Raw genomic sequence first — 25,621 nt, 5'->3', positions numbered from 1 at the left:
ACCCGGGGGTCCCAGGGTTCATGAGCAGAGCCTCCTGCCTCATAGCTGCGGGGAAGGTTGACTGAAGTGGACCAGAGATCTTCATTTTCTATAAAGAAATCAGGCTGCGGCAGGTAAGGAACCTTCTTAGCAACATCCCACCCCAGGACTGCTTTTCTTCTGGGTGCAGATCTGCTGCCCAGTGGGCCTCATCCAGTGAGGCAGATGAGTGTGGGGTGGTGGTTGATGGGGGGAGGGGGTGACTAGATGAAGGCTAGGCAGGCTGGTTCCTGGACCTCTGTGTGCCCTCTCGGTGCAAACGTAAGGCTCTCCGAGACAGAGGTACACAGACTCCTGAATGCCCTCTGCTCCCAGGGGGTCTCAGCAACTCTGAGGCTGGTGGTGGGAGGCGAGGAGCGGGGCCAGGGAAGAGAAACCAGGGAGTGGGGGAGGGGAGAAAAGCCGTTCCTCGGGGCCCCTCCGTGACCCTGGGTCATGGACAGCCAGCAGGGACAGGGCCTCGACCTAGGCAGAATTTGATTTTAAAATGAACATTTTACATTGACCTTGAAAAGGAGAAGGAGAATTTGCTCCTACAGGGTACTTTCCATGTGGCAGTTTCTTTCTACATAACACAACGTTTAATTTAATGTTCCACCAAAACCCGAAGTTGAATTTCGGGAGTGCCCGCTGCGTGCCAGGCACCCTATTTGTCTGCTTTAGGTAGAACTCATTTATGACCCTCACGGTCACTTTGAGGTGCATCCTGGATCAGAATCCCGATCTGAGTGCCACCAGGCCCAGGTTGCTTCAGCGAGGCTGCGTGACCTCGGGTTCACCCTTGCTCCGGGGTGAAGCAGCTTGCCCCAGGTCAGAGAGCAGCAAGGGGCACCTGGCCTGGCTGCTGCTTCCTAGGGTAAAACTGAAGGCATGGGAACACCACATCCTGAAACATTCAGGGGTGCAAGAATTCAAGCAGAAAGAAACTTAGACACATGAGTCTATCTATATTTGGGGGAAAATGAATTTTTTCCCCTAAGCTGGAAGAATATCTGTTTCCTCTTGTCGCAAAGAGTCAGCACCTTTTCTCTCTTCTTCTTGCTTTTTTATTTTTTTTTGCGGTATGTGGGCCTCTCACTGTTGTGGCCTCTCCCGTTGCAGAGCACAGGCTCCAGACGTGCAGGCTCAGCGGCCATGGCTCACGGGCCCAGCCGCTCCGCGGCGTGTGGGATCTTCCACGGCCCGGGGCACGAACCCGTGTCCCCTGCATCGGCAGGCGGACTCTCAACCACTGCGCCACCAGGGAAGCCCTCTTCTTGCTATTTTGATCCCACCTTTTAAAGGCCTTTTCTGCCCAGCCCCTCTTAAGCCCCACCCCCATTTCTTCTTCCCTAGTTTAAAACATCATTCCCGGGTTCCCCCTTTTATGCGTCTATTTCCTCACACCTGCATGCTCTCATCTTTTCCCCTGAGACAGGGAGCCTCTGCTCTAGACCCTTTATTGACCTCCTCTTCTCTTAAGTCTCAGGATAACCCCGTAAGGCAGGTGTCAGAGCCCCGTCTGAGGGATGAAGATACTGGGGCTCCAGGTCAGATGAGCAGACCCAGTCGGAGGACATCCGTTCAGTTCTCTGTGGGCACATACAAGACGTTTGGGGCACCTGAGGTGACACAGGTATCCCCTCCCTACCCCCTGAGCCTCCGCTTGGAAAGGAGCCATCGGGCAAAGGTGAGAAGTTCAGCACCGCCCCTCCCCCTCTCTCCCCGCCTTCTTGTGTCGCCTTCAGACAAAATGTTACACTGTTTCTTCCACTGCCTGCACCCTCATTGGCTGGCCACCGCGCATCCCCATTGGCTGTGAGCCCGGGGACACACTGCGATTGGTCCCTGCGCCTGTGCCGAGTTGCTGGGTCTGTCTGGCCCGGGCGGAGACACTGTGCTCGCTCTGGTTGGCACGCGAGGCCGGTGACCGCTGCCACCGCTGTCAAGCCTTCTGGCGGCCCGCGTGTTCCGGGAGTGGGGACGTCGTGTGCCTGGGTGCCCATCTCCGTCTGAAGGTGAGAGTCGACTCAACGCTGCGGAGGGACAGGGGTGACCTTTTCACCTTGCCGGCCGGCTGGCTCCTCCAGAAAGGTGCACTTGTCCATGTGGGTGTTTATGTACATGCAATTGATTCAAGCCCCTGGATCCAAACAGGTGAACATTTAGGTCTGGGTCCAGACTTTAATAGGAGCGTTTGTACGTGTCATCTTGACACCCTACATATTTCTGAGACTGATTTTGGATGGTTTTTTTTACATGATCTGATAAGCATAGGGAACCAAAGGAAGCTGCTGGTGGGTTGCAAAACATTATCCAGTATCTTGTATGCGTTTGCTTAGGGTTTGCTAATGAGACTGGATCATACTCATATGTTTTGCAGACTGACGCTTAAAAATGATTGAAAGTTACTCTGAACCTTGGAGAGGGTGAAGTCATAGTTTTTGAAAGTTCAGCCTAGGGAGTTTTTAAAAATGTCAGCTCTATATGGGTACTAAGTGGTGTTTTAATTGGAAAGTCTTTGGTAGTGAAAGTGTACTTTGCTTTCTACATGAGAGGTGATAAAAATTATGGCATGATAGTATGAACCTTCACAAAATGCCTTTTTAGAAGAATGCATCAATGAAGCTGTCTTCTAACTTTGTGAGACTGAAGGTTACGCTTAGCAGGCTGATCTAATGAACAGAATTGAGCACAGTAAAAAGTTTTTGAAAAGGAAAAGATATCAGAGTTATGGCCATTCTGAAATGCCTAATGTTATTTTTGGCCCCAGTTTCCCTCAGAATGAATGGGCTTTGCACAAAGTGCCCAGTAAACATTTGTTTACGGAACTGCAGTCCCCAGAATTCCTTCCCACGCAGCTTCCCATGCCGTTGTATGCTCCTTCCTCCACTTCTGTTGGAAAATGAGCGGCTTGTGCTACTTGCCCTTGTTCCGGATAGTCACAGAATTGTGACAATGACCTTCCAGGGGTGGAAAGTTTAAACTATAATCTAGTTAAGGACTTTTTCACCTCCTTTATCCAGATAAAGAAATTAAGATTTCAGGTTTCTTGCCTCATAAAAAGTCACATTGCTGGTTAACAAAGAGTTACAACCCAGGTCTTGAGCCAATCTATAATCCATCCTGCCTTTTCCCACACTGGTTCATCTCACTGGCCAGGTACCATCTCTGGGAGCATCCCTGCATCATCCTACCCACCGTGGATTTGTAGGACTAGCTTCCTTCCACCTACTATCCCCGTACTGAGTTCCCCCAGTTCTTACGCCTTTCAGATGCCCGGACATTCACACCCACCCTCCAAACATGCCCCGTTTCCTGAGCCAGAATAGGATACCCAGGTTCTTGCCCCTGTATAATCCCTCCCCACCTGTCTCACATGGCAATGGGCTAGGATCACCTTCAAAGGCTTTTTCTTTTTCAGCTTCTCAAATATGTGCTTCTCACTGTGAACCTTGTCAGGAGCTGAAGTCATGAGACTGTAAATGCTTAGGATCCAGAGAGGTCTTTTGGGTCAGGGTTGAACTCGCTATTATTTCCTGCCCCCAAGGTTTTCTCTTAATGCTATCCTGTCTTATTCCTATTATGATGCACCCCAGGAAGGACACTTTAGATGCTGGATACATGGATCCTGATGAAGGATCGTATCGATTTGTTGGCAAAACAAGATTGAAATGAGAAATCTGTGTGGACTGGGGCTGAAAAACTTCTCAGAGAAATTGGGACTTAAGCTGGGAACTGAAGGACAAGCTGACTCTAGAGAGGTAGAAACTGGGGGCAGGGAGGCATTCTCGGTAGGAGGAAAGAGAATGGGCCACAGCATAGGGGTTGGTGGGCAGGGCAGTAACGTATACTGCTGGGGGCAGTTCCCTTAACACACTTTGTATCTGCATAGGACCTTTAGGAGAAAAGGTTTGTTTTTGTTTTGTTCTGTTTTTAAATAAAAGATCACTTACTGATCTCATTTTTACCGTTAATTCCCCCATTCTTAGCGAAAGAGCCAAGCTTGCAAGAAGGCGGAGGAGGGTCCTGCCCTCCCCTCCCCCATCCAAGAACATGACTTCTGTGGTACTTGTCCTGGGCGAGCACCCCTTCACACAGATCACAGATGCGGATGGGACAGATCCAACTGTATCATTGCAACAAGAGGCTCTGTCTGAAAAAAATCCACCTAAGCTCCTGCTGGGTCCACTGTGCAAGTCAATAAAGATAACTTGGAAAGAATGGCTTTGGGGGATCATAGCAAATCATCCCTAGTGGAGAGCACAATGGAGCATCTAGGAATAGGATATTTAAAATTGCACAAGGTCTAACGAAGGTTAACATCTTGATTAGATCCTTGGCTTGATTCCCCACTGAAAGCAGAGTGGAAGGCTCATCTCCCATCTTTTACTGCAGTGTTCCCATCTCCCAGCTCCTGACCTGGGGCGCCCGAGGCAGGCAGGCCGAGATGGAGGCCACAGCTCCCGGCAGCTGGGCAGATGCTCTGGTGCCATCCTCACCCCAGAGGCAGGCAGAGAAGGCTGCCCTCAGAGGCAGCAAGTAACGGGAGTGTCTGCCGGCTATGGGAGAGGCAGAGGACTGCACCCTTGTTCAGTGACTCAGCAGTCCCCATAGCCATCCAGATATTTCCTGAGGAATGTGTTTGGGTAGAAGCCTGGGAGGAAACCCAAATTATCAGCATAGGCACTGGGAGAGCTCCAGACTCCCCACAAGCCCAAAGGCCTTTGGTATTCACATTCCTAGACTACTAGAGAATTTGAGATGCTGGGAGGACCCTGGTATTTTTTCCTCCATTTGTCGACCTAAATTCCCTGGTGTCCAGGCACATGCATTTCTCTTTAATTTAAACAGGTAAAGAAGACCTGTGTTCTTCGGTTCAAAAGTTTCTTGTTTTTCTGTAGGTAGTTCAAAACCTTCACTGTTTTACTTTGCTCCCTATTAAAGACTTGTTAATGTCTGGAAACTGGAGACTATAAAAGTGTGGCCTCTGATGTAACCTAGCCCTCGGGCTGGATGGGCCTTTGTGATTCTGTGGCTGTCCTCCCCACACCGATGGCATAACTCCTGGGAATGAACGTTACAGGAGCTGAAAGGGACCAGCGCGGGCAACAAAAATGGCACCTACTTACCATCTTCCCACCACTGTTCTGAGAAGCAAACCGAGGGAAAGTGGACACCCTAGTGAAGACCACACTGGTGACGGGAGAGTTGCTGTCTGACCTAAAAGATGTTTTAAAAATCCCACATTACTTCATCGGGTTCCTGGTCTCTGTGGCCAGTTCTCCCCCTGGAACTTAGTGAGAAAGCTTCCTTCCACCTCCTTCCCGGACGTTCCCTCTTCAAAGGAGGTTTTGCTTCTAGCTGCTGTCAGCTGAGGTGCTTTGAGAGCGGGGCTGCTTGTCTGTGCCCCAGTGGTGGCTCAACCGGGAAAGCATCAGAATCATCCGGGCAGCATGTCACCTACACAGATGCCTGGGCCACCCCCCAGGAGATGCAGATCCAGTGTTTCTGAGGCAGGGCCTGGGCATGTGTATTTTCATCGGTCTCACCAAGTGGCTGACATACATCAAAACCGACCCAGGTCATGCACTGTCTCTGCCCAGCAGAACTGTGCTCAGGGGAGAGTTGACCCCCGCGGAGAACTCGCATCCTAATTCACTCAAACCCCAGTGCTGAGTACCCCCTGCGAGTAGAGAGGTGATGACAGTGCAGCCCCCTGTTCAAATTGCTGGCAGAGCCATCCATGGCTCAATCTTTTATTAAAATCGTAACATTATCAGCCTTAGAACCGCCTCTCTTAGAGAAGGGCTCCTGATTTGTAAAGTTAGATGTGACCAAGGACAACATAATGATCATTTTCAGAACACACTGCAAGCAGTTCGAGGCAAACCAGCTTCCACTTCTCTGCCGTCACGTGCCCTTTTCCTTTCACACGTAGAAGAGTGCGTTCTCTTCTTTTTGAGGTACAGCATATATGCGGAAAAGTTCACGAATCTGAAGAATACACCTTGATGGATTTTTTTCATATACTACATACACCTGTGCAACTACTTCCCAACTCAGAGAGGGGTGCCTTCTCACAGTAGGAAAGACCTCAAAGGGTGGGACACATAACTTGTTCCACCTCTGACAGACTGTAAAGAATGCGATCTCGGGCTTCCCCGGTGGCGCAGTGGTTGCGCGTCCGCCTGCCGATGCAGGGGAACCGGGTTCGCGCCCCGGTCTGGGAGGATCCCGCATGCCGCGGAGCGGCTGGGCCCGTGAGCCATGGCCGCTGAGCCTGCGCGTCCGGAGCCTGTGCTCCGCAACGGGAGAGGCCGCAGCAGGGAGAGGCCCGCGTACCACAAAAAAAAAAAAAAAAAAAAAAAAAAAAAAAAAAAAAGAATGCGATCTCGGGGTACGGCTTGCTCTCCTTGGCCACTGTGGTCAATTAACAAGTGTCTGGTGAGTACCTGCAAGGTCCTGGAAACTTCCTGGTGTAAAGCAGCTGTGCCCTTCAACTGTAAGTCAGATATGAGCACCTTGTGTTTTAGGAGTCGAGCTTCAATAACAGATTTTGTATCATCTGTTATTTATTGTGTATCTGTCATCGATCAGACTCATTGGTTTGGGACCTTTTACTTGGGAGTTGTTTCCCTTTCTTTCTGCTTCAATCCACCTTCCTCTTTCTTTAATGTTGTATCTTTATTATTTAGGGCCAAACAAAGCCTAGTACATTGTAGCTCCTCATGGAGACCTCTGGAGAAGACAACCCCAGTGGCAGAGCAATGCCCCGGCCCCTGGCACAGATGCAGAAGGTCGAGCCGCGGGTGGTCCGCAGACGCCTGTCCCAGGCCCGCCACCGAGCCACCCTGGCAGGGCTCTTCAACAGCCTCAGGAAGATCGTTTACTCCCACTCTGATCTCACAGCCTCAAAGGTACGGGGACCTGAGGGTAGGGAGGAAAAGGTCCCACGCATGGAGGGACTGTGGAGCCGAGATGGGGACTGGCCTGGAGCTCCCGCCCCCGAGGGCTGTGGCCTGGGTGGGTCAGCGGTCAGCTGCGGACCGCTCATGGCGCTCTGTCTGCTGCTGCGTGTGGGTAAAGCCTGAGAGCCGGGCCTTACCTACCCGCTGCAGACAAGCCTGGCCTCGGAGGGGAAGTGACGGCCCGAGAGGCCCTGTGAGCCAGTGACTGCAGTGCCCATCCCTCTCACGGGCAGTGGTGAGCCTCTAGCAGCTGCCCAGACCCTATGTCCCCAGCCCAAGCACACACACACATACCCCAAAGCACACCCCCAATACATGCCCGTGTGTGCCTCTCAGTTTTCATGCATCAACCAGGTCTTTCCCTAGGCGACAGGGCTCTCCAGGTAGGCATTTATCTTTTCCTGATCTTAATTTTGCCTTTCTCCTTATGCAGCTTTTTCACTGCTGATCAGTGCCTCTGGTGGAGCACAGAAGGTTCGGGTGGGTTTGGGTGGTGGTGGAAGAATGGAGTGGGTATCACTGCAGGAAGCATTTAGGAGGTCTCCAACAGGAGAGAGGTCCCTGACAGCCTCAAGTCCCCCACCCTCTTTTAACAGAGGAGGGAACTGGAGTCCAGACAGGAGCTGTCAGCTGGTTGGTGGCAGGTCCAGGAGGAGGCCTGGTTTGGGGCTCCAGACCTGGCCCTCTTTCCCTGTCATCTCTCTGGACCAGCCCGATGCCCTGCAACTGCTTCCAGACAATGGGTTTCCCTCTGGGCTGGTGCTTTCAGCAGAGCTGCACTTATGGAGAAGGGACCATTTGACGGGCGGGAGCATCCTGCTTCCGGAGCTGGCACCGGAGCCCTGCTGAGGGCAGGCACACAGAAGAGCCCCTCAGTGGGCACAGGGCCAGGGCCTCTGTGGAAATTAGAGAGAGGCGCCCAGAGCGCCCTTGTGCAGGGCTCCAAGTGGGGCTGGAAGAATCTCAACAGAGGTCCCACGTGCTCCTCTGGAAGGCTATGGGTTGTGGCGGGAGAGGTATGGGGAGGGCTACTCCCTGGCTGAGCCAGGCTCAGGGGCTCGGGACTCAGGTGAGAGTGGGGAGGGAGAGTCCACACCTGGGCCTCTCAGCAAAGAGCTTGTCCAGCACAGCTCTGCTCTGTGTCCCCTGGGTGACGAAAACCCCAAAGTCCCTGTCATTGGCCAGTGAAGAAGTGTGCACAGACTGCAGCACAGCTGAAGAAAGAACAGGTACTCAGGGCTGGCAGTAAGGAGTGGAAGAGAATCTAGAGGAAAACCCTTTGCAGCTCCTAAAACTCACACCTCACGACAGGGTGGTTGAGAGCCTGGATGTTAACTGGCCTCGGTCCACGTGAGGCAGGTTACTCGCTAAGCTTCAGTTAACACACCTGTTAAACAGGGACAACAGTCATGGCTTCCTGAGTCCTGCTGTGGAGTTTAGCAATGTAGTAGCATGAAAAACATAGCATGGTCATACGTGGTTTAGAATGTTAGTATCACTTAGGAGTATCACTTAGGAAAGTGAGGCTCCAGAAAGTTAAGACAGTTTGCCTGGAATGGCACAGCCAGAGGGCAGTCTGGAATCAGATGTTTTCTGTCCTCTCCTTTCTCTTTCGTGCTGGAGGGACAACCCTGAATTTTGCATTTGTAATGTCCATGGAGAAAGGATTTGTTCTACAAGAGTGAGATGCACGTATGCGTGGTAGCAAGGTCTTACTAGTTGTCTGTGGCTGCCAAAACAAAATACCACACACCAGGTGGCTTAAAACAACAGAAATGTATTGTCTCAGAGGTCTGGCCTCTAGAAGTCCAAAATCAAGGTGTCCACGGGGCCGTGCTCCCCTCTGACGGCTCTAGCGGAGAAGACTTCCTTGCCTCTTCTGGCTTCTGGCATTTGCTAGCAATCCTTGGCGTTCCCTGGCTTACAGAGCCATCACTCCAGTTACATGGCCGTCTTCTCCCTGTGTCTTCATATTGTCTTCCCTCTGTGTGTGTCTGTCTCTGCATCCAAATTTCCCCCCTTTATAAGGACACCGGTCATACTGGATGAGGGCCCACCCTAATGACCTCCTTTTAACTTGATTACCTCTAGAAAGACCCTATTTCCAAATAAGGTCACACTCACAAGTTTGGGGGTTAGGACTTCAACGTATCTTTTTTAGGGGAACACAATTCAACCCAAAGGTCCTAAGAAAATCAGCCTGCCAAAACCGTTCTAGAAACAGAATTTCAATGAATTGCACCCGGCTTACCTGGCTCTGTGCTGGTCCAGTTGACGTAGTGAGACTGCGAGGTGAGCGTGGGGTGGCCCGGCTGTGCGGACACAGGTGACCAGTCTGGACCAGAGGACTAGAAAGTCCTCGCCTCACCCTAAAAACAAGCCTGAGGTTCGGGCCACCTGTCCGCCCCTCATGTCGGAAGAGGGGACAGAGTCCTTGCTGACCCAACGGTATCATCCTGAAGCCGGGGTGGGACGGGGGCAGCAGATGGTGTAAGACAGCAGGTGGCCCCTGCTCTAAAGGAGATCCTGTAGTCCACTGTGTTCTCCTGTCGCTGTCTTTTGGGTCTGCAGAGTGCTGTGCTTTGAGCTCCCCTCAAGTCTTCTTGTGCACCAGCCAGGGCAGCAGGAGTCTAGAATGGCAGCCCCTGGGCTGTGGGCCGCTGGCTGCTGTGGCGTCCTCTCCCACCGCCTCCCCATCTCCTTTCTTTCCGCAGCTCCCTGAGCGAGGCCTGCGTCTCCCAGCCCTTCAGAGCCCATGCATAGTCCGGGTCTCAGCTGAGCTCGGCTGCCCGGATGCCCTGCTCCATCGAGCCCTGCAGTTAGATGGGCCCTTCCTCCCGCTGCTGTGCGTTCCCACAGCGCTTTGCGGTGCTTACTGAATTCTAGCGCGAGTTACGCGCAGTTGTTATGCGTTTTGTGCATTGAGTGGTGGTTTCCATGCTCATCTTCCCTGTTAGGATGTCAGCGGCCTGAAAGCAGGGCTGTCTTGTTTACTCTTTCCCCGGGCTAAGCACACAGCTTTGCCCTCATACATTCCTGATGAAGGTGTGGGACTCCTGACAGGCATTGGGTGGCTGCATAATAAACAATATTTAGCGTTTCTCATTTTTGAATCATCTTGCAGTTACCATTTTGACTGTAGTAATATTACACACAGTACAAAAGGAAGGAAGGAAGGGAGGGAGGGAGGGCAGAAATGCTTGTGATTCTACTCTTGCAGAATAGGAAATTCAGAGTTCAAGTTGACAGAGCACTTGATAAATGTTTAGATCAACCAGAGTGTACGCATTTAGCAAACAAACAATATTAGCACGTTTAATGTTAACGTGCCGGTCGCACACTGGGACAAGCGAGCAGAAGTTAATGGGCCTTCGTGCCGCCTGGAGCTCTGTCCATCAGGCCACCTGTGCCGTCACCGTCCACGCCGACTTCATGTAGCGTATATAGTAGTGTGCAACCCTAGTTGTCTGCTGAGCTCAGCTTAATTGTTTCCAAATACGTTGATATTTCTGTGAGAACCATTTCCAGAATACAAAGTAAATGTCATGCCTTCTGTGGATCAGGACAAACTTCCTACCTTTTCTGTCGACAGCGTCAAGGACTGGGGCTTTACCCCCAAGGGAGGGTGGCCTCAGGCCGGGAAAGGGGCTCCTGTGTCCACAAAACCTCTGTGGTGGGAGCCTGGCTTTTCCGCACTGTCTGTCTCTGTCCTCAGTGGCAGGTTTTGAATAAGGCGAAGAATCATATTCAGGAAATGGAACAAACCTTGGATAATCTGCTGAAGCTGAAAGGTAAGAGATCCCTACCTGCCACCCCTCTACCTCCCAGGGAAGGGCTGGTTTGTTTTTCTGTTGAAAACAGGGAGATTGGGTTAAGCCAAGTGAACATATATTTATTGACAGCCTACTATGTGCCAGGCACTGCACCTGGGCCAGGGGTACGGTGAGATCCATGCCCCTGTCCTCAGGGAGCTTAGCGTCTGGCAGGACAGACAGACGTCAGCGGGCTGTGTGAGCATGATGAGTTCCTTCCTGGGTGCTGTTGAAGGGTGCCTGACCTCCTCAGGTCAGAGAGCCCAGAGAAGTGGACTGGGGCCTGTCCAACTCAAAAGCAAAGGGCAGAAGCTGTCTCCCTTCCTTGCACTCAGGCTGGGAGACATGGCTGGCTGGGAATTTGGGTTTCATAAGCTAGTGGAAGCCGAATTCTGAAAGGGATACTTTCCATGTCTTGACTGAGAAAGTCCAGTTCAAGAAACTCTTCCCCTGTTCTAGTGCTCTCCCCCCACACCTAAAAGGAGAGGTGAAATTGGGCTCTTGACTCCCTAACACTGAACCTGGGTGGGCTCAGCGACCACCCATGGTCCACCCAGGCTAGAAAGGCAGGAGAGACTGGACAAAGTCCCAACTTTATATCATGTGTGACCCTTGACTTCAACTTCCCTCATAGAATCCTTCAACCTGGAGGATGGGAATGTAAACAGCTTAGAGGAGGTCAAGGAAGAATATGCCAGCATGTACTCTAGAAATCCCAGGTAAGACACCCAAGCACCAGGAGACCTAGAATCTGCTGTTCTACTACCACAGTGCTGCTACAGCTCCACAGCCCACCTCTGCCCTCCAGAACGCAGAACCGAGGAAGAGGTGCCGCTTACCTATTTAGAACAGTCTTGTGCTGGAGAGATTTCTCTTCTATTTTATTCGAATCACACACGCATTGGATTTTTTCCCGATTATGAAAATCCTACTTATTAACAGAAAATGTCAAAAAGACAGAAATGCCCAAAAAAGAAAATTAAAATACATATTATCTCACCACTCAAAGAAAGTCAATGTTAATCTTAAAGAATATCCTAGTTTTTTTCATTTTGCACATTATTTTGTAGAGAAGTGAGATCATAGTATTCATACGTGTTATAGCTTTTAAAGAAACTCACCTAATGGTTTTATTGAGGATATATATGAAAATAATGAAAATCTAAATCTCTGCCTACTTTCCAAGCTTCGTAGGAACCTAAGAAAAACCAAACTGAACTTCAGAGAGGAAAGGAAAAGTAGCACACCCAGGTGTCACAGATGCTGAAAGGGGAACCTCCTTTATAATATCACAGTCAGACTAGAGAGGCTGATTCAAGCAATGTCTTTCTCGTACTTTTATGATCTCATTTTGAACATTTCACTCTCGCACTTTTTGATGTGTACTATGTAGACTTAGTCTTTGCTGTGCTCTCAAAGGATGACCCAGGCCCTGTACCACCATCCTGCACAGCTGCTTCGAGAGCGGCCTGGACTCTGGGGACAATGGCCGGGCCCTCATCACCTCTGGTGGCCCCAGGGCGTGCCCAGCATAATGTACATTCAGGCTGGCCTCTGAGGAGGCACAGGAGTACGTGTATAAACAATTTTACTCGCTCTGAAAAGGGGACTGCGAACTGCTTACTGTCAGAGCCTCCTGAGAGCCTGCCGAGGTGAAGTGATGTTGCTTCCTCTTTTCTCGGTGGGGCTACTACTGATGAATTTTATTTTCTTCTCCATGCTTTTCTGTATTTTCCAATTTTTTTAAACAATGAATGTGTGTTATATCCTAAGGGAAATAATCAGGGGGAAATATAGATTATTAACTTAAATTCACACTGTAGACAACACGAGAATACAGAAAAGTATCAGAAGGACACGATCACCTATAATCACACTCTGCACTGCTTTGGTCGTCGGGGGTCGTCGGGGTGTGTGTGTGTGTGTGTGTTGAGTGTACGTGGCAGGGTGTTTGTGGCCACGTTTTACAAATCAGAGTAGCCCCACCTGGAAATCAGCCTGGGAGACGATCTCAGTGAGGCAGATGTTAGCTACTGATCCCACCACATTTATTACATAAGCCATCCTCTCCTTCCTGATTTAACATACGACCACTATCACATACTAAAATCTTATTAATACTTGTATCACTTATCCACATGAGGTTGACTAAATTTCTTTCAGAATCATATTAATTAGGGAGGATTTTTTTCACTAGAATTACTATAAGCCTACAATAATTAAAACTGTGGTACCAGAAGAGGAATAGATTAATTATGTATTATAATTATTATATTTTAATTAATTAATTAAATTATTAGTGAACTTAAGTGCCTTTGTTCAGGATCATTTGTATTTCCTTTCCTGGGAGCCTTTTTTTAACCTATTCTTTGCCCATTTTCCTGTTGGGTTGGTGGTCTTTTTCTTATTTAGTGGTAGAAGGGCTTTATGTATCATAAGAAATTAGCCCTCTTTCTAGCATGTGGATTACAAACAATTGTACCTTGGTTAGTTGTTTTCTTATTTTGCTTTCAATGTTTCTGTTTTTTGTTTTGTCCATGCAAAAATGAAGTCTAATCTGTCCATCTATAATGGCACTTGATGTTGGGTGAATAGTCAGAAAGACTTCCTCCACTCTGAGATTAGAGAGAGAGAAAGAGAGGTTGAGACTTCTCCTATGTTTTCTTCTGGCACACTTGCTTTTTAACTCAATCTGATACCTTGGGGATTATTCCTATCAGTATAAAGAGATTCTGGGTACAAGTCCTGGTTTTCCAAATTGTGTCATGTTGTTTCAGTCTCTTAAAACTGTCTTCTGAAGAGCAGAATTTAAAACTTTATAAAGCCCAACTTATTCATTTTTTTCTTTTCTAGATGGAGCTTTTAGTTTAAACCTAAGTATTTAACCGTGGTTTTTGGTGCTGTTGTAAATGGTACTTTTTAAAATTTCAATTTCCAATTATTCATTGCTAGTATATAGAAATACTATTGGTTTTTGTATACTGACCTTGTATTCTGCAACCTTGCTTCCTTCTTAGTTCTGGTCACATATTTGTAGATTCTTTGGGATCTTCTACATAGATAATCACATTGTCTGCAAATAAAGACAGTTTTATTTCTTCTTTCCAATCTGTACACCTTTTATTTCTTTGGTTCACCTTATTGGACAGGCTATAATCTCCAGCACAATTTTGAAAGAAGTGGTAAGAGAGGACATCCTTGTCTTATTCCTGATCTTAGCAGAGAAACAGTCTTTTACTGTTAAGTATGATGTTAGCTGTAGGTTTTTTGTAGATGCCTTTTATTAGGTTGAGGAAATTCCCTTCTATTCCTAGTTTGCTGAGAGTTTTCATCATGAATGGATGTTGAATTTTGCCAAGTGCTTTTCTGCACCTATTGAGATGATCATATAGGTTTTTTTTTTTCTTTAGTCTATATATGCTAAAACTGTGTCAAGAATTTCAGTCTCGTTCATGAGGGATTACCTTGTTTTCATTTCCTCCCCAGTCTGATGTTAAATACAGTTCATCAGAAAGGTTCCGACACCTGGTACCCAATCGAGGCAGTCGGGAAGGAGGCTGAGGAGGAAGAAGAGGAGGAGGAGGAGGAGGACCAGGAAGAGGAGGAAGAGGACAAGGAAGAGGAGGAGGAGGAAGAGGAGAAAAAAGTGGAGCTCTTAAACTCCCCAGTCACCTTGCTGCCAGACCTCTTGGAATTTGAACGGTGGGAAGAGCTGGGCCCCTGTGGGGAAGGGGACAGGTGCTCCACCTGGGGCGTCCTGCAGGCCCCGAGTCATGGAAGCTCCAGGATTTCCACATGGCGGGGGCTCAGGGATGAGGTTGGCAGAGGAGCCAGAGAAATAGTTCTGAAGCCACATCTGCATAGCACGTGAACTGTGTTTCCTTAGACTGACTTTATTTGGGGTGACTTTGGGGGGCCTGTGGGTGGGATATGAGAGCTAAAGCCACCCCCACTGCTGCACACACACCACAGGTCTGCTTCAGCAGCCTTACTAATCTTGGAGTAAGAAAGGCAGTGGATGGCTGGCTCAGATTCCCCCCAGTCCGTCACTGCTCCTCCACAGACCTGAGGCCCTCCACATCCATGTGGGAGGGGCAGGCCCAGTAGAAGGAGGCTCGCTCCACAGCTTCCAAATTAAAGCGAGGTCATATCATATCTGCACATGTCTGGGCTCTAAACTTGAAGCAGTTTTCCCCTGGGGGGAGAGCTGAGCCTGTCCTGCCTCTTGTCCTCTCTTTTGTCCGGCAGAGAGCTTCACAGGGGGTGCTGGGAGGACTTGGGGAGGGACCCCGAAGCACAAAGCTAAGTCGCCCATGGCCCCCCTAGATAGCTTCTACTCTGCAAGTGGCAGGGCAGGCGGCGGCTAGTGAGGCTGAGTCCCTGGTGAAGCACAGCGCGGGCAAGGCCTGTGTGCTGTGCACGCTTCCCCTCTCCCCGCCACCACGGGAACCCGAGGAGCCGGCCTGGGCAGGACCCCGGGCCACCGGCTTCAGGTCCAGGAGTTGCTGCCCTTTCTGTTGCAGGTACCTGAACTTTTACAAGCAGATGATGAACCTTCTGACTGGGAATGGGATCGTCTCCTCGCAGGCGGTGACGCTCCCCATCGTGTCTGCGGCCATCTCCCACCTGTGGCAGACCCTCTCCGAGGAGAGGAAGGCCAGCCTCCTGCAGGCCTGGACGCAGAAGCACAGCGGCCTCCTGGGCCTCGCGAGGGCCTGTCAGGAGCCGGCCTGTGCCGAGGGCAGCGTGAAGGACAGCGGAGTGGAAAGCCAGGGGGCCAGCTGCTCGCTCGTCTCCACCCCCGAGGAGGTGAGCGGACCGACGGGTGGGGTGGAGGGTGGGCATCACCTTTGCCTGGAGACGCCAGGGAGCTAGCTGCCCGGGTCAGACAGTAACTTGGAGGTGCTGTTTGGATTCTGGCGCGCGCGGTAAGTTTCTGATTTTCCCGACATAATATACGCAACCACAGAACCACAGTTATTTTTCCCCTGCTATTTTCCTGGCCTTTCCATGGGGATTACAGAAAAGAAGGTTTAGAAGGTTGTATGCACTAGGATTCTTTCGGCTTCAAGTTACTCGCTCTTTAAACCAAGAGGAAATGTACTCGGCACACCCAGGGAGGGCCCGAGGCAGGAGGACTTCCGCTTCGTCCCCGTGCGATGTCGCCGCCGACTCGGCTCTTCCCGTCTCCCTGCTCTGCCTCGTCTCAAGGCCGGCATCTCACCTTCCCGCCCCACCCCACTTCCCCCACCCCGAGTGGTGACTGTGGAACGGCAGCTGGTAGCAATCAAGTTGTTATTCCTTTTCTACATCAGGTAGGAGAAAAGATTCCCTGCGCCTCTTTCTTAAGGGTCAAGGAAGAACTTTCCCAGAAATTTGCACCATACCTCTCCTGCCCTCTCATTGGCCAGAATTGGCCAGATTGCCAGATTACTGAGCCAATGAGCAATCGAGATAGGACCAATCAGGCCCAATCCCTGAGAGCAGGTCAGCTCCCACCCCAAAGAGCATTGCGGAACGTAGAGGAGGCAACCACGCCTCTGCTGTAAATGTGCTTCTCGGCGTTCAATCAGCAAGAACAGCCATGGTGAGCCATGCAGAGCATTGGGTGGCGTTAGGTTAGCGGTCAGCTCAGCGCTGAGATCAAACTGGGCTCCTCAGCTGCTCTTCCAGAAGTAGGACAGCCTCAGAAGGCTGCTGCTACCACTTGCGGCTGCATCTGTCCTCCCTGGTCTAATGGGGAGGGCAGTTCTTTGCTCTCCGCGCCTGTCTAGTGCTTTGCGGGACATCTAGCTTCCATGGACCCCACCCCCTGCTTTGACCTGACTTTCCAAATACTCCTCCGCGGGTGGTCCCTTGGAGGGGACGTCCAGTGTCTCTCTGGGGAGTCTTAGAAGCAGAGAACCTCCTCCAAGTGCCTCTGATGCTGGGGGCCAGCCCTGGAGGCCCCATTCTCTGGGAGGTTTCCCAGCCACCAGGGCCCAGGCCTGGAGAGCAGTGGTCACCTTGTCCAGTCTTTCCAGTTCACGGACAAGGCCTAGCATGTGGCAGGACTTGTCCAGGGCACATAGTTCCTGCTTCAAGCATTGTATCCTTCATCACAGCGTTTTCCAAGTCTCTGCCCTTTGGTCACCTGTTTATGCTCTACCCTCCGTGATCTCCCCTGATGCTTCTCAAGTGGAGTTTAGTTAAAAGGCAGGTGCCTGGGGACTTCCCTGGTGGTCCAGAAGCTAAGACTCTGTGCTCGCAATGCAGCGGGCCCGGGTTCTGTCCCTGGTCAGGGAAGTAGATCCCACATGCCTCAACTAAAGATCCCACATGCCTCAACTAAAGATCCCGCATGCCGCAACGAAGATCCCACGTGCTGCAACTAAGACCCGAGGCAGCCAAATAAATAAATCTTTAAAAAAAAAAAAAAAAAAAAAAAAAAAAAGGCAGGTGCCTGGCTAGTACCCCAGACCCACTGAATCCGAGTCCCCGAGGGGGTGGCTCAGAATCTGCATTTTGAACAAGCACCCCAGGTGACTGATGACCGCGGGTGCTAGTCGAGGGAATTCACAGGGCGGATATGCCACAGTCAACCGCTACCACCCATGCCCCCTCCCTACCCCCCATTCGCCACTCCACTGGACTATGGCTTCTGATCTGACTATCCACGCATGTTGGGTCCACCATGAGAGGAAGTGAGCTCTCCTCCATAATGGCCAAAGCAGGGCCAGACACCCAGGCCCAAAAGACCTCAGCCCAAGGCAAGCATCAGCCAGGCTAGGTGTCTTTGTAGCCTCAAAGTGCCTGGCCCTGGGGTCCCACAACAAAGAAGGCAAAAGAAAACATATGTCAAATGCATGAAAATTCTGTCAAACTGTAAGCTGACTGCACACGTGTTTGCAGCACAAACCTTTCCTCAAGGAGGAGCAGACCCAAAGAGAAAACCCCAGAATCCAATGTCTCCAAATCACGGAAGCAGCTTGTCTGGGCTTTTTCAGGAAGGGCTAAAAGCTCACGTTCTTCTGGTGTTGAGGGAAGCTAGCAGCAGAGTCTCTTAGCCATGCCCAGAGCAGGGCTCTGCCTGCATCACCGTCCCCAGGCTTGGGCCAGCCCAGGGCTGAGTGACAAGGTGAGTGGGACAGATGACAGTTATGCCCAGGGTAGGGACAGAGCCAGTTACTCCTGCTGTGGCTTCTAAATTAGTTGCAGTGAAACCTCTGCAGCTCCTGGTCCACCTGAGAGGTCCTGCTGTGGAACAGCTGCATTTGGGGCCAACCCCTGGACTCGGGATCAGGTGGACAGTGCCCCTCACTTCTGAGAGGTGTGGCCCTGTAAGTGTGCTGGGTGCCCCAGAAGGACCTCAGAGCCTGGCCATGCTGCCCCCAAGAGGTGGCTTGTGAGAGGGGTTTGCACAGGTGAGGATGGTATGTGGCCTGTGATTGTGATGGGCTGATTGATTTGAGGGAAGGAATTTAGGTCCTGCGTCCCTGCCTCAGGCCTGCCGGGGAGGAACACGGAGACAATGGGCTTCTGTGCTGATGGACACAGGAGCCCAGGCCTTTCAGTGACCCCTTCCCAAATCCTCTTTGAGGTGACCAAAGGGATATCAAAAAGAAGGACACCAGAAAATGTCCAGAAAGCCAGGAGGACAATTCACAATTCCAGAGTCCCAGGGAATTCAGTTCCGGGAAAGTGAATTGTAAGAAGACATGAAGTGGGGAACTTTCCTGGCAGTCCAGTGGTTAAGACTTCGCCTTCCAATGCAGTGGGTCGGATTCAATCCCTGGTTGGGGAACTAAGATCCCACATGCCCTGCCACCAAAAAACCAAAACATAAAACAGAAGCAATATTGTAACAAATTCAATAAAGACTTTAAAAATGATCCACATTAAAAAAAAAAAACTTAAAAAAAGACATGAAGGGCAGACAGAAGGCCCCCAGACAAAGAGCAATGTGTCCCCAGGTAAGAGGGGAGGAGACCCTGGGGAACCTGCTAGAACCTGCCAACTAGGATCAGAGAATGCCCTTTTGACTCCCATACAGAAGGAGTAAAAAGCACAGCTAGTTAAAAGTTTCATATAAGAGTGTCCATGCAATACTTGGGACATCTGTACGCTAAAAAATTATTCATTCTTTATGCAAAGTTCAAATTTAACCAAGCATCCTGTATCTTTATTTACTAAATCCTGCAATGCTAAGTGTATATCATGTTCCCATGGAATATTTAATATTTGTAAACAAATTTTTAAAAAGCAGAACTGAGAACTTTCTAAATAGCAAGATTCCAAAATTGGAAATATATGCTATAATATGCCCCGGGAAATGACTGGAGGAAATGGACATCTCTGGGTGGGACTGTTTCTCAGTGATTTTAACTTTGTTTCTATTTTCCAAAATTTGCAAGATGAACCTGTGTTTCTTTTACAAAGCACATAGTATTCAATAATAGCTAGCATATTTGAGCCATTATTATGTGCCAGGTGCTTCCCCTACATCATTTAATTCTTGCAGCATCCCTATGGGTAGGCACTGTTGTGATTCCCTTTGGGATCTGGGAAACTAAGTCACAGCTTAGTCAGTGGCAGGGCTGGGAGTCGGCTTTCCTGCAGTTTAACCCCAGAGCCCCCTTAACCTCTGTTCAGCTGCCCTGGCATGAAACCGCTAGATTGTGGATCCTGGGCTCAGACAGTCTCTGCCCCTTGGGAGGTGTAGATGAGCCCTTTCCAGTGTAAACTGAGGCTCACCTCTGGCTATTGCATCTCGCACCTGAGCTCCCACTTTCTTTAAAAGGAGGAGACCACGGTCCCCAGTGCTTCCCCGTCTCTCAGCCACCTCTGGGGTTGGCAGTTTGTTCTGGGTGGGCAAGAACTTAATACTCATCCTCTGGAAAGGTCACCAAGCAGAGAGCCTGGGTTTGGGCCTCAGCTTTAACATGCACCCATTTGGGGCTGAGGGGTAGAGAGGCTTTCTACGCATCTCTCCCCCAGCCGCCCAGAGCAAACGTCAAAGTGTAGGGGTATTTCTGACACATGAAGTTTTGTGCTTCCTTTCAGGTCCTTTTTGAAGATGCCTTCGATGTGGCAAGTTTCCTGGACAAAAGTGAGGCTCCAAGTACATCTAGCTCCAGGTGAAGAAGGGGGTGTGAGACTGTGTGTGTATATGAGTGTGTAAGTGTGTGTGTGCATGGGCACCCCTGTTGGGGTGTCTACGAGCCTCTCCCCCGCAGCCTTTCAGAAGGGAGCATAATTCAGTGGAAGTTCTTGGAAATCCACTTTTTTCTGTGATTCAAAGTCGGTCCTAGGATTGTGCCATTGCCCTGGGGATGATGTTGTCTGGGGCTTCTTCAGAGTAGACGGTTCTTCCATCGTGGCCCAGGGCTGAGACACACCAGGCTATCAACTCCAGGTGGCTTGTGCTGCACTGTTCCCCGGGGTGAGGTGGCCATGGGCAGGTTACAGCAGTCGGTCTGGTCCAAGAGGTGGGCGGGGGGCTCTGGGCCACAGAGAGCCGGGGCCAACGTGGAAACAGGCCCGGTTGCGCTGGGCTCTTAGTTGCACAAGGGGAGAAGCTGCTTTTCACAGTGCTGATGGGAAGGATGTGGAAGGAGGGGAGGAGGGGATGGCTGACCCCCTGAAGTGAGAAGAGCATCTTGGGGAGATGTTAAAACAAGAAGCAGCTTGTTTTAAAAAAAGAAAACAGGTGTGTCTTCTGAGAAAGAAAGTTTAGGATGGAAATTCCCTTGCTACTTTGAAAAGCTGTGGTCTTACAGCCCGAAGGCACAGGCCCTTTGCATAGCTGGCTAAAAAGCAGCAAGAAAATTTAGTTTTTCTGCCTTGGGAGTGAGGCTGACATTCATGTCCTCGTGATCCCAAAGAACATCTCCATTCTCCTCGAGGCCTGTGGCTACGGCCTGGAGCCCTGGCCGCCTGCAGGCAGATCAGAGGCCAGCATTTGCTCCTCTGCTCCCACCCCACCGCCCCCAGCCCAGCCAGACTTGCCCAGAATCTCAGAGTGCTTTTCCCTGGTGACTCAGGCTCTCCCCAGCTGTGTGTGGAGTCTGATTTGGCTGAAACTGGCTGGAGACAGATGCTCCTATTTCTGAGCTGGGCTTGGGATGTGAAGACGATTTTGTTGAAAAGTGGCCAAAGTGTACTTGGAACTCCTCATTCTACTGATGGAACAAAAAACAACCAATTAAAAAAAAAAATTTTCTGTTCTCCCTAGAAAAGGCAAGGGTTGCTGCCAGGGGTTCCCACGCTGACTGTGGGACCTCACTCCAGCAGGAAGTCAGCTGTCCAGGCCTGATTCACCGTCCTGTTGGCAGGCTTCTCCCCTTGTCCCAGGAAGCAGCAGGAAAGGAACCTGCAAAGCAGCCTGCCCTCTGCGCCAGGCCCGTGTTCCGTGTTAGACCTCCTGAGCGGAGGCATCTCAAGGGGCGGATCTTTTTTTAAAAATTAATTTATTTATTTATGGCCATTTGCACGTCTTCCTTGGAAAAATGTCCATTCAGTCCCTTTTCCCATGTTCTAATTGTTTTTTGGGGGGTTTTTTGTTTTCTTTTTTTAATTAATTAATTTTTTTTTTTTGGCTGTGTTGGGTCTTCGTTTCTGCGCGAGGGCTGTCTCTAGTTGCGGCAAGCGGGGGCCACTCTTCATCGCAGCGCGTGGGCCTCTTACTATCTCGGCCTCTCTAGTTGCCGAGCACAGGCTCCTTTTGGCTGTGTTGGGTCTTCGTTTCTGCGCGAGGGCTGTCTCTAGTTGCGGCAAGCGGGGGCCACTCTTCATCGCAGCGCGTGGGCCTCTTACTATCTCGGCCTCTCTAGTTGCCGAGCACAGGCTCCAGAGGCGCAGGCTCAGTAGTTGTGGCTCATGGGCCCGACTGCTCCGCGGCATGTGGGATCCTCCCAGACCAGGGCTCGAACCCGTGTCCCCTGCATTGGCAGGCGGATTCTCAACCACTGCGCCACCAGAGAAGCCCAAGGGGCTGATCTTGATCATGCCCTGAGCCCCCCCCGAGCCTGGGCAACCACCGGTGGGAGCAGAGCCGTGTGGCGTTGCTGTACGAGCCTGACTCTGGGAGGAGAGGAACCTCGCTCCTTGTTCCACAGGCCACAGCTCAGAACACTAAGCTAGGCACGCGAGCCTGCCTCCCTGTAGTCTCGCTTTCCCATCAGGTTCCAGACATGACGTTGGAACTGGGGTCATGCAAACCTTCCACGGAGGGCTCGGCTGCGTGCTTCAAAGTGCTTGGCTCCCACTGTAATCCAGATATTTTAGTGGGTACAGACAGAGGTAAAACGTTAGGATTCTAAAGGTTTGCTGTTTCTTCCTCCTTTCTGCTGTCAGTTCCATGCCGGCTGTCTGCAACCCAGAAAATCGCGAGGAGAAGTTTCAGCTCTACATGCAGATCGTCAATTTTTTTAAAGGCCTTTGCTGTGTTAACACTCAGCTCAAACAGGTAGGATGGAGCAGAGTACAGTGAGGCCTTGGCTCACCTCCCCTCGGAGGGCGAGAAGGGCTCTGGAGGGGAGACCCGGCTACAGCCCCCCCAGCTCACACCACGGCGGGGGGACGTTCTTCCACGGGTGGTTGACTTCAGCCTAATGCATCCTGTGAAACGGAGGATGTCCGGGGAAATGGAGGGGAAACAGAGGGATGCTCTTCAGGGCAGGCCTGAGCCTGGGAGTCCCTTGATGCCGGGACCAGACCTCAGGGGCCTGGCCCTTCGCAGGGCCTACATGTTGTGTGACTCCTTGATGCCTTTCTAAGAGGCCAGACCGTTTCATCATCTTCGGAGACCCCGAGGTAATATTTGCTGCCAGCTTTTGAAGGATATTAATTTCTGCTTCCAAAAAGCTGACTGTGCAGCCCGCGGGGACATGCACTGTGGGGGGTCTTGGTTAGAAGGCCCATTCCTGGAAGCTTCCACAGGGAGAGAGGGTTATGCCTGAGCTGCCAAGGGGACAGGCCCTTTCAGGTTCCTAGCCATGGATCTTCTCACGAATTTAGCAAAACTATAGCTGTTCATTAAAAAAGGTAAGTGATAGTGATGAAAATGTCTCAAATAATTCGGACAGCTTTTCCATGGGGCCCTCTTCCCACTAACCCTTCATTTCCCTCTGCCGAGACCACTTTGAATCTCCACTTGGAGCCAGGGCCCTTCCCTGCGCTTTGCTCTCTGCCTCTCAACCCTTGGCCGCCGGCTCTGACCACCGTGTCCCTTTCTCTCGACACAGTGAAGTCAGTTCACTTTACCAAGGCTTTGAGAATGGATCGATGGGACAGTCTTTGCTTTCCCTGCTTCCTTTCTCTACACATGGCAGGAAAGAAAGAACAGGCAGGGCTGGAGCACCCATGGAAAGCAGAGGTACTCAGACTTGAATCGCCTTGGGAGCTCATTGGAAATGCAGACTCCTGAGGTCCCCACACCCAAGATTCCCATCCAGTGTTGCGAGATGCGGCCCCAGAAATCTGTATTTTGAACAGGCTGTTCAAGAGTGTCCTCGTGCGGGAGGCCTCAGGCTTTGGTAGATGGTTTGTAAAGAGGGCAACTGCATTCTCTTCCCCGTTTGTCCCCCGCTGTCGGCTTCATGGGAGGTGGTTGGATGAAACTTAATTAGTACCTGTATTGGTTTCCTAGGACTGACGTTACAAATTACCAGAAACTTGGTGGCTTAAAACAGCAAAAATCTATTCTCTCATAGCTCTGGAGGCCAGAAGGCCAAATCAAGGTGTTGGCAGGGCCATGCTCTCTCTGAAAGCTCTAGGGAAGAATTCTTCCCTGCCTTTTCCTAGCTCCTGGTGGGTCCCAGCAATCCTCGGCATCCCTTGACTTGTAGCTGCATCACTGCAGTCACTGCCTCCGTCTTCACATGGCCTTCTGCTGTGTATCTCTCCGTCCCTCTCATCTTGTAAGGACACCAGCCATTTGGATTGAGGGCACACCCTAAATCCAGATGATTTCAGCTTGACATCCTTAACTAATCTTACATCTGCACAGACTCTATTTCCCAACAGGTTTCAGGAGGATATGAATTAGAGGGAACACTACTCAACACATTTCAGCACCCAATTCCAGCAAACACCTCTCACAGCCTAGTGCTTTCACAAATCTGCAGCTTAAAAACGCCTCATCACCGTTTTCAGAGGCTTAAGGAAGAAGAACATTTGGAATGACATTCACGCACTCTGTGTGATAGAGACTCCAGCGTGTGGTTCCCTCCCAGGACGCGTGGCCTCCGGGCAACCACTATGCTCCGACTCCCTCTTTTCTCAACCTTCGCCGTATCCTCACCCTGAACAATGGGCCTGGGTGATTTTCCTTCTACCAGCTGTTCCCCCTCTTGGATACCCTGGCTCTCATGCGCCCCGCCCCCATCAGTAGAGCACAGCAGGTGAGGACTGTTCTCCAGAGCTGGAGAGGCTTCATTTGCAGAGTCACCCCCAATCTGGCCGTCAATCACCCTGGGGACCAGGTCCCACGTTCATAAGACGGTTGGCTGGATTAGGGGTGCTTCCTGGGGCTCCAGGGCATCAACCCCTAACCATCAGGGCTAACAAATTACAGGGCTGATTTTCTGCTGGGGTGGGGAGAGGTAGGAAGAACACAAACCCAGGAACGTACGGTTAGGGGAAGAGGTAATGGGGAGTCAGAGAGGTTGGCTGGGGTCATTGTTAAGGGACTGAGAAACGCTTGCTAAACAGACACAGCGCTGTTTCTTTTAAAAAATTATCTCCAAACAGCTAACCCATGAACATGGTTTAAAGTTCAAAAGTTACCAAAAGATATACAAAGAAAACGTAGTCTTTCACCTACCACTGTCCCTTGCTTACTATCGCATTCCCTTCCCTGAAGGCAATTACCATGACCGGTTTCTGTACAGCCATCCAAAGATATTCTCCAGATATTTATATAATCTTTCAAATACAAATGGTAGCCTACTATACACATTGCTCTGTACCTTGCCCTTTTAAAATAGTTTATCCTACGGATAGAGAGGGATCTCATTCCTTTTTTTTTTTTTTGAAACAGCTGGTGGGTGCATCATGGTGTAATTCACCATCCTCTGTTGAGGGCATTTGGATAAAGCTTTAAGATTGCCCCCGTCTCTATTATGGGATCCCAGAAATCTCCAGGAGAGGAAAGAAGTCAGTTCTGTTGAATCCGGGAGAAGCCTTTCTGGAGATCACAGAGTACTGAGTGGAGTGAAAGAGAAATGGACTCCCTGCCCCCCATTGCTCTTAACTTCCTGGCTGGAAGCTGGAGAAGAAGATACCACTGAAGAGATGTGGGGGAGAGACGGAGGGGAGCACGCCTGAGATGATGGGGCCTTCTCCTCTGCCTGAGGCCCAGAGCCCTTAAATAAAATTGAATCCTCTTCTACCTGTGTTTTGCAGGAACCAGACCTTCCCATCGACGATGAGGTGACAATGTTGCGGTGCACGGAGACGATTGATGACGAAGATCTGTGATGCAGGAGGGGAGGGAGGAGGGCGGGCAGCCTCCAGGTCTGAATGCTGGCAGCCCAGGTTGCCCCGCCTCAGCCTTGCAGGACGTTTTGGAGTGGGCTGTCCTGAAAGCGTTTTGATGGTTGTAGTTTCTGATTATTATAAAGTATTTAAGAGGAGTGTGGCCCCGTGTCAGTCTTTCAGGGTTGTTTGGTATGAGGTGCTGGCCGGCTGCAGGGCACACACCTGCTCCCTCTGTGCTCCTATTCAGGGGGGACCAGACGCACCCGAGGCCCAGGCCACGAGCCTTTCAAGAACAGGACAGGCAGGATCTGTCCCATGACACCGGGTACTTGCAGCATACCTGGGTTCGGGGCATTGTTT

General features: G+C 50.7%; 1 protein-coding gene across 1 annotated transcript; it reads left to right on the top strand.

Moving 5' to 3' along the window:
* On the top strand, positions 1–25,421 carry STRA8 (stimulated by retinoic acid 8). Its single transcript, XM_007111887.1, has 9 exons — positions 1–113; positions 6,717–6,938; positions 10,705–10,780; positions 11,436–11,520; positions 14,288–14,503; positions 15,325–15,610; positions 19,844–19,917; positions 22,136–22,247; positions 25,187–25,421. Exons 2-9 carry the CDS (start codon positions 6,750–6,752, stop codon positions 25,259–25,261), a joined length of 1,113 nt encoding a protein of 370 aa, XP_007111949.1. The 5' UTR covers positions 1–113; positions 6,717–6,749; the 3' UTR covers positions 25,262–25,421.
* The last annotated feature ends 200 nt before the right edge of the window (positions 25,422–25,621 follow it).

The sequence above is a fragment of the Physeter macrocephalus genome, chromosome 5 (assembly GCF_002837175.3).
Source record: "Physeter macrocephalus isolate SW-GA chromosome 5, ASM283717v5, whole genome shotgun sequence".
Lineage (NCBI taxonomy): Eukaryota > Metazoa > Chordata > Mammalia > Artiodactyla > Physeteridae > Physeter > Physeter macrocephalus.
This window is presented reverse-complemented; position numbering and strand designations above follow the sequence as displayed.

Coding starts and splice junctions, on each gene's coding strand:
- STRA8 (XM_007111887.1), top strand. CDS start 6,750: ATGGAGACCTCTGGAGAAGACAACCCCAGTGGCAGAGCAATGCCCCGG. Junction 11,521..14,287: donor ATGTACTCTAGAAATCCCAG/GTAAGACACCCA, acceptor TTTCCTCCCCAG/TCTGATGTTAAATACAGTTC. Junction 19,918..22,135: donor CCAAGTACATCTAGCTCCAG/GTGAAGAAGGGG, acceptor TTCTGCTGTCAG/TTCCATGCCGGCTGTCTGCA.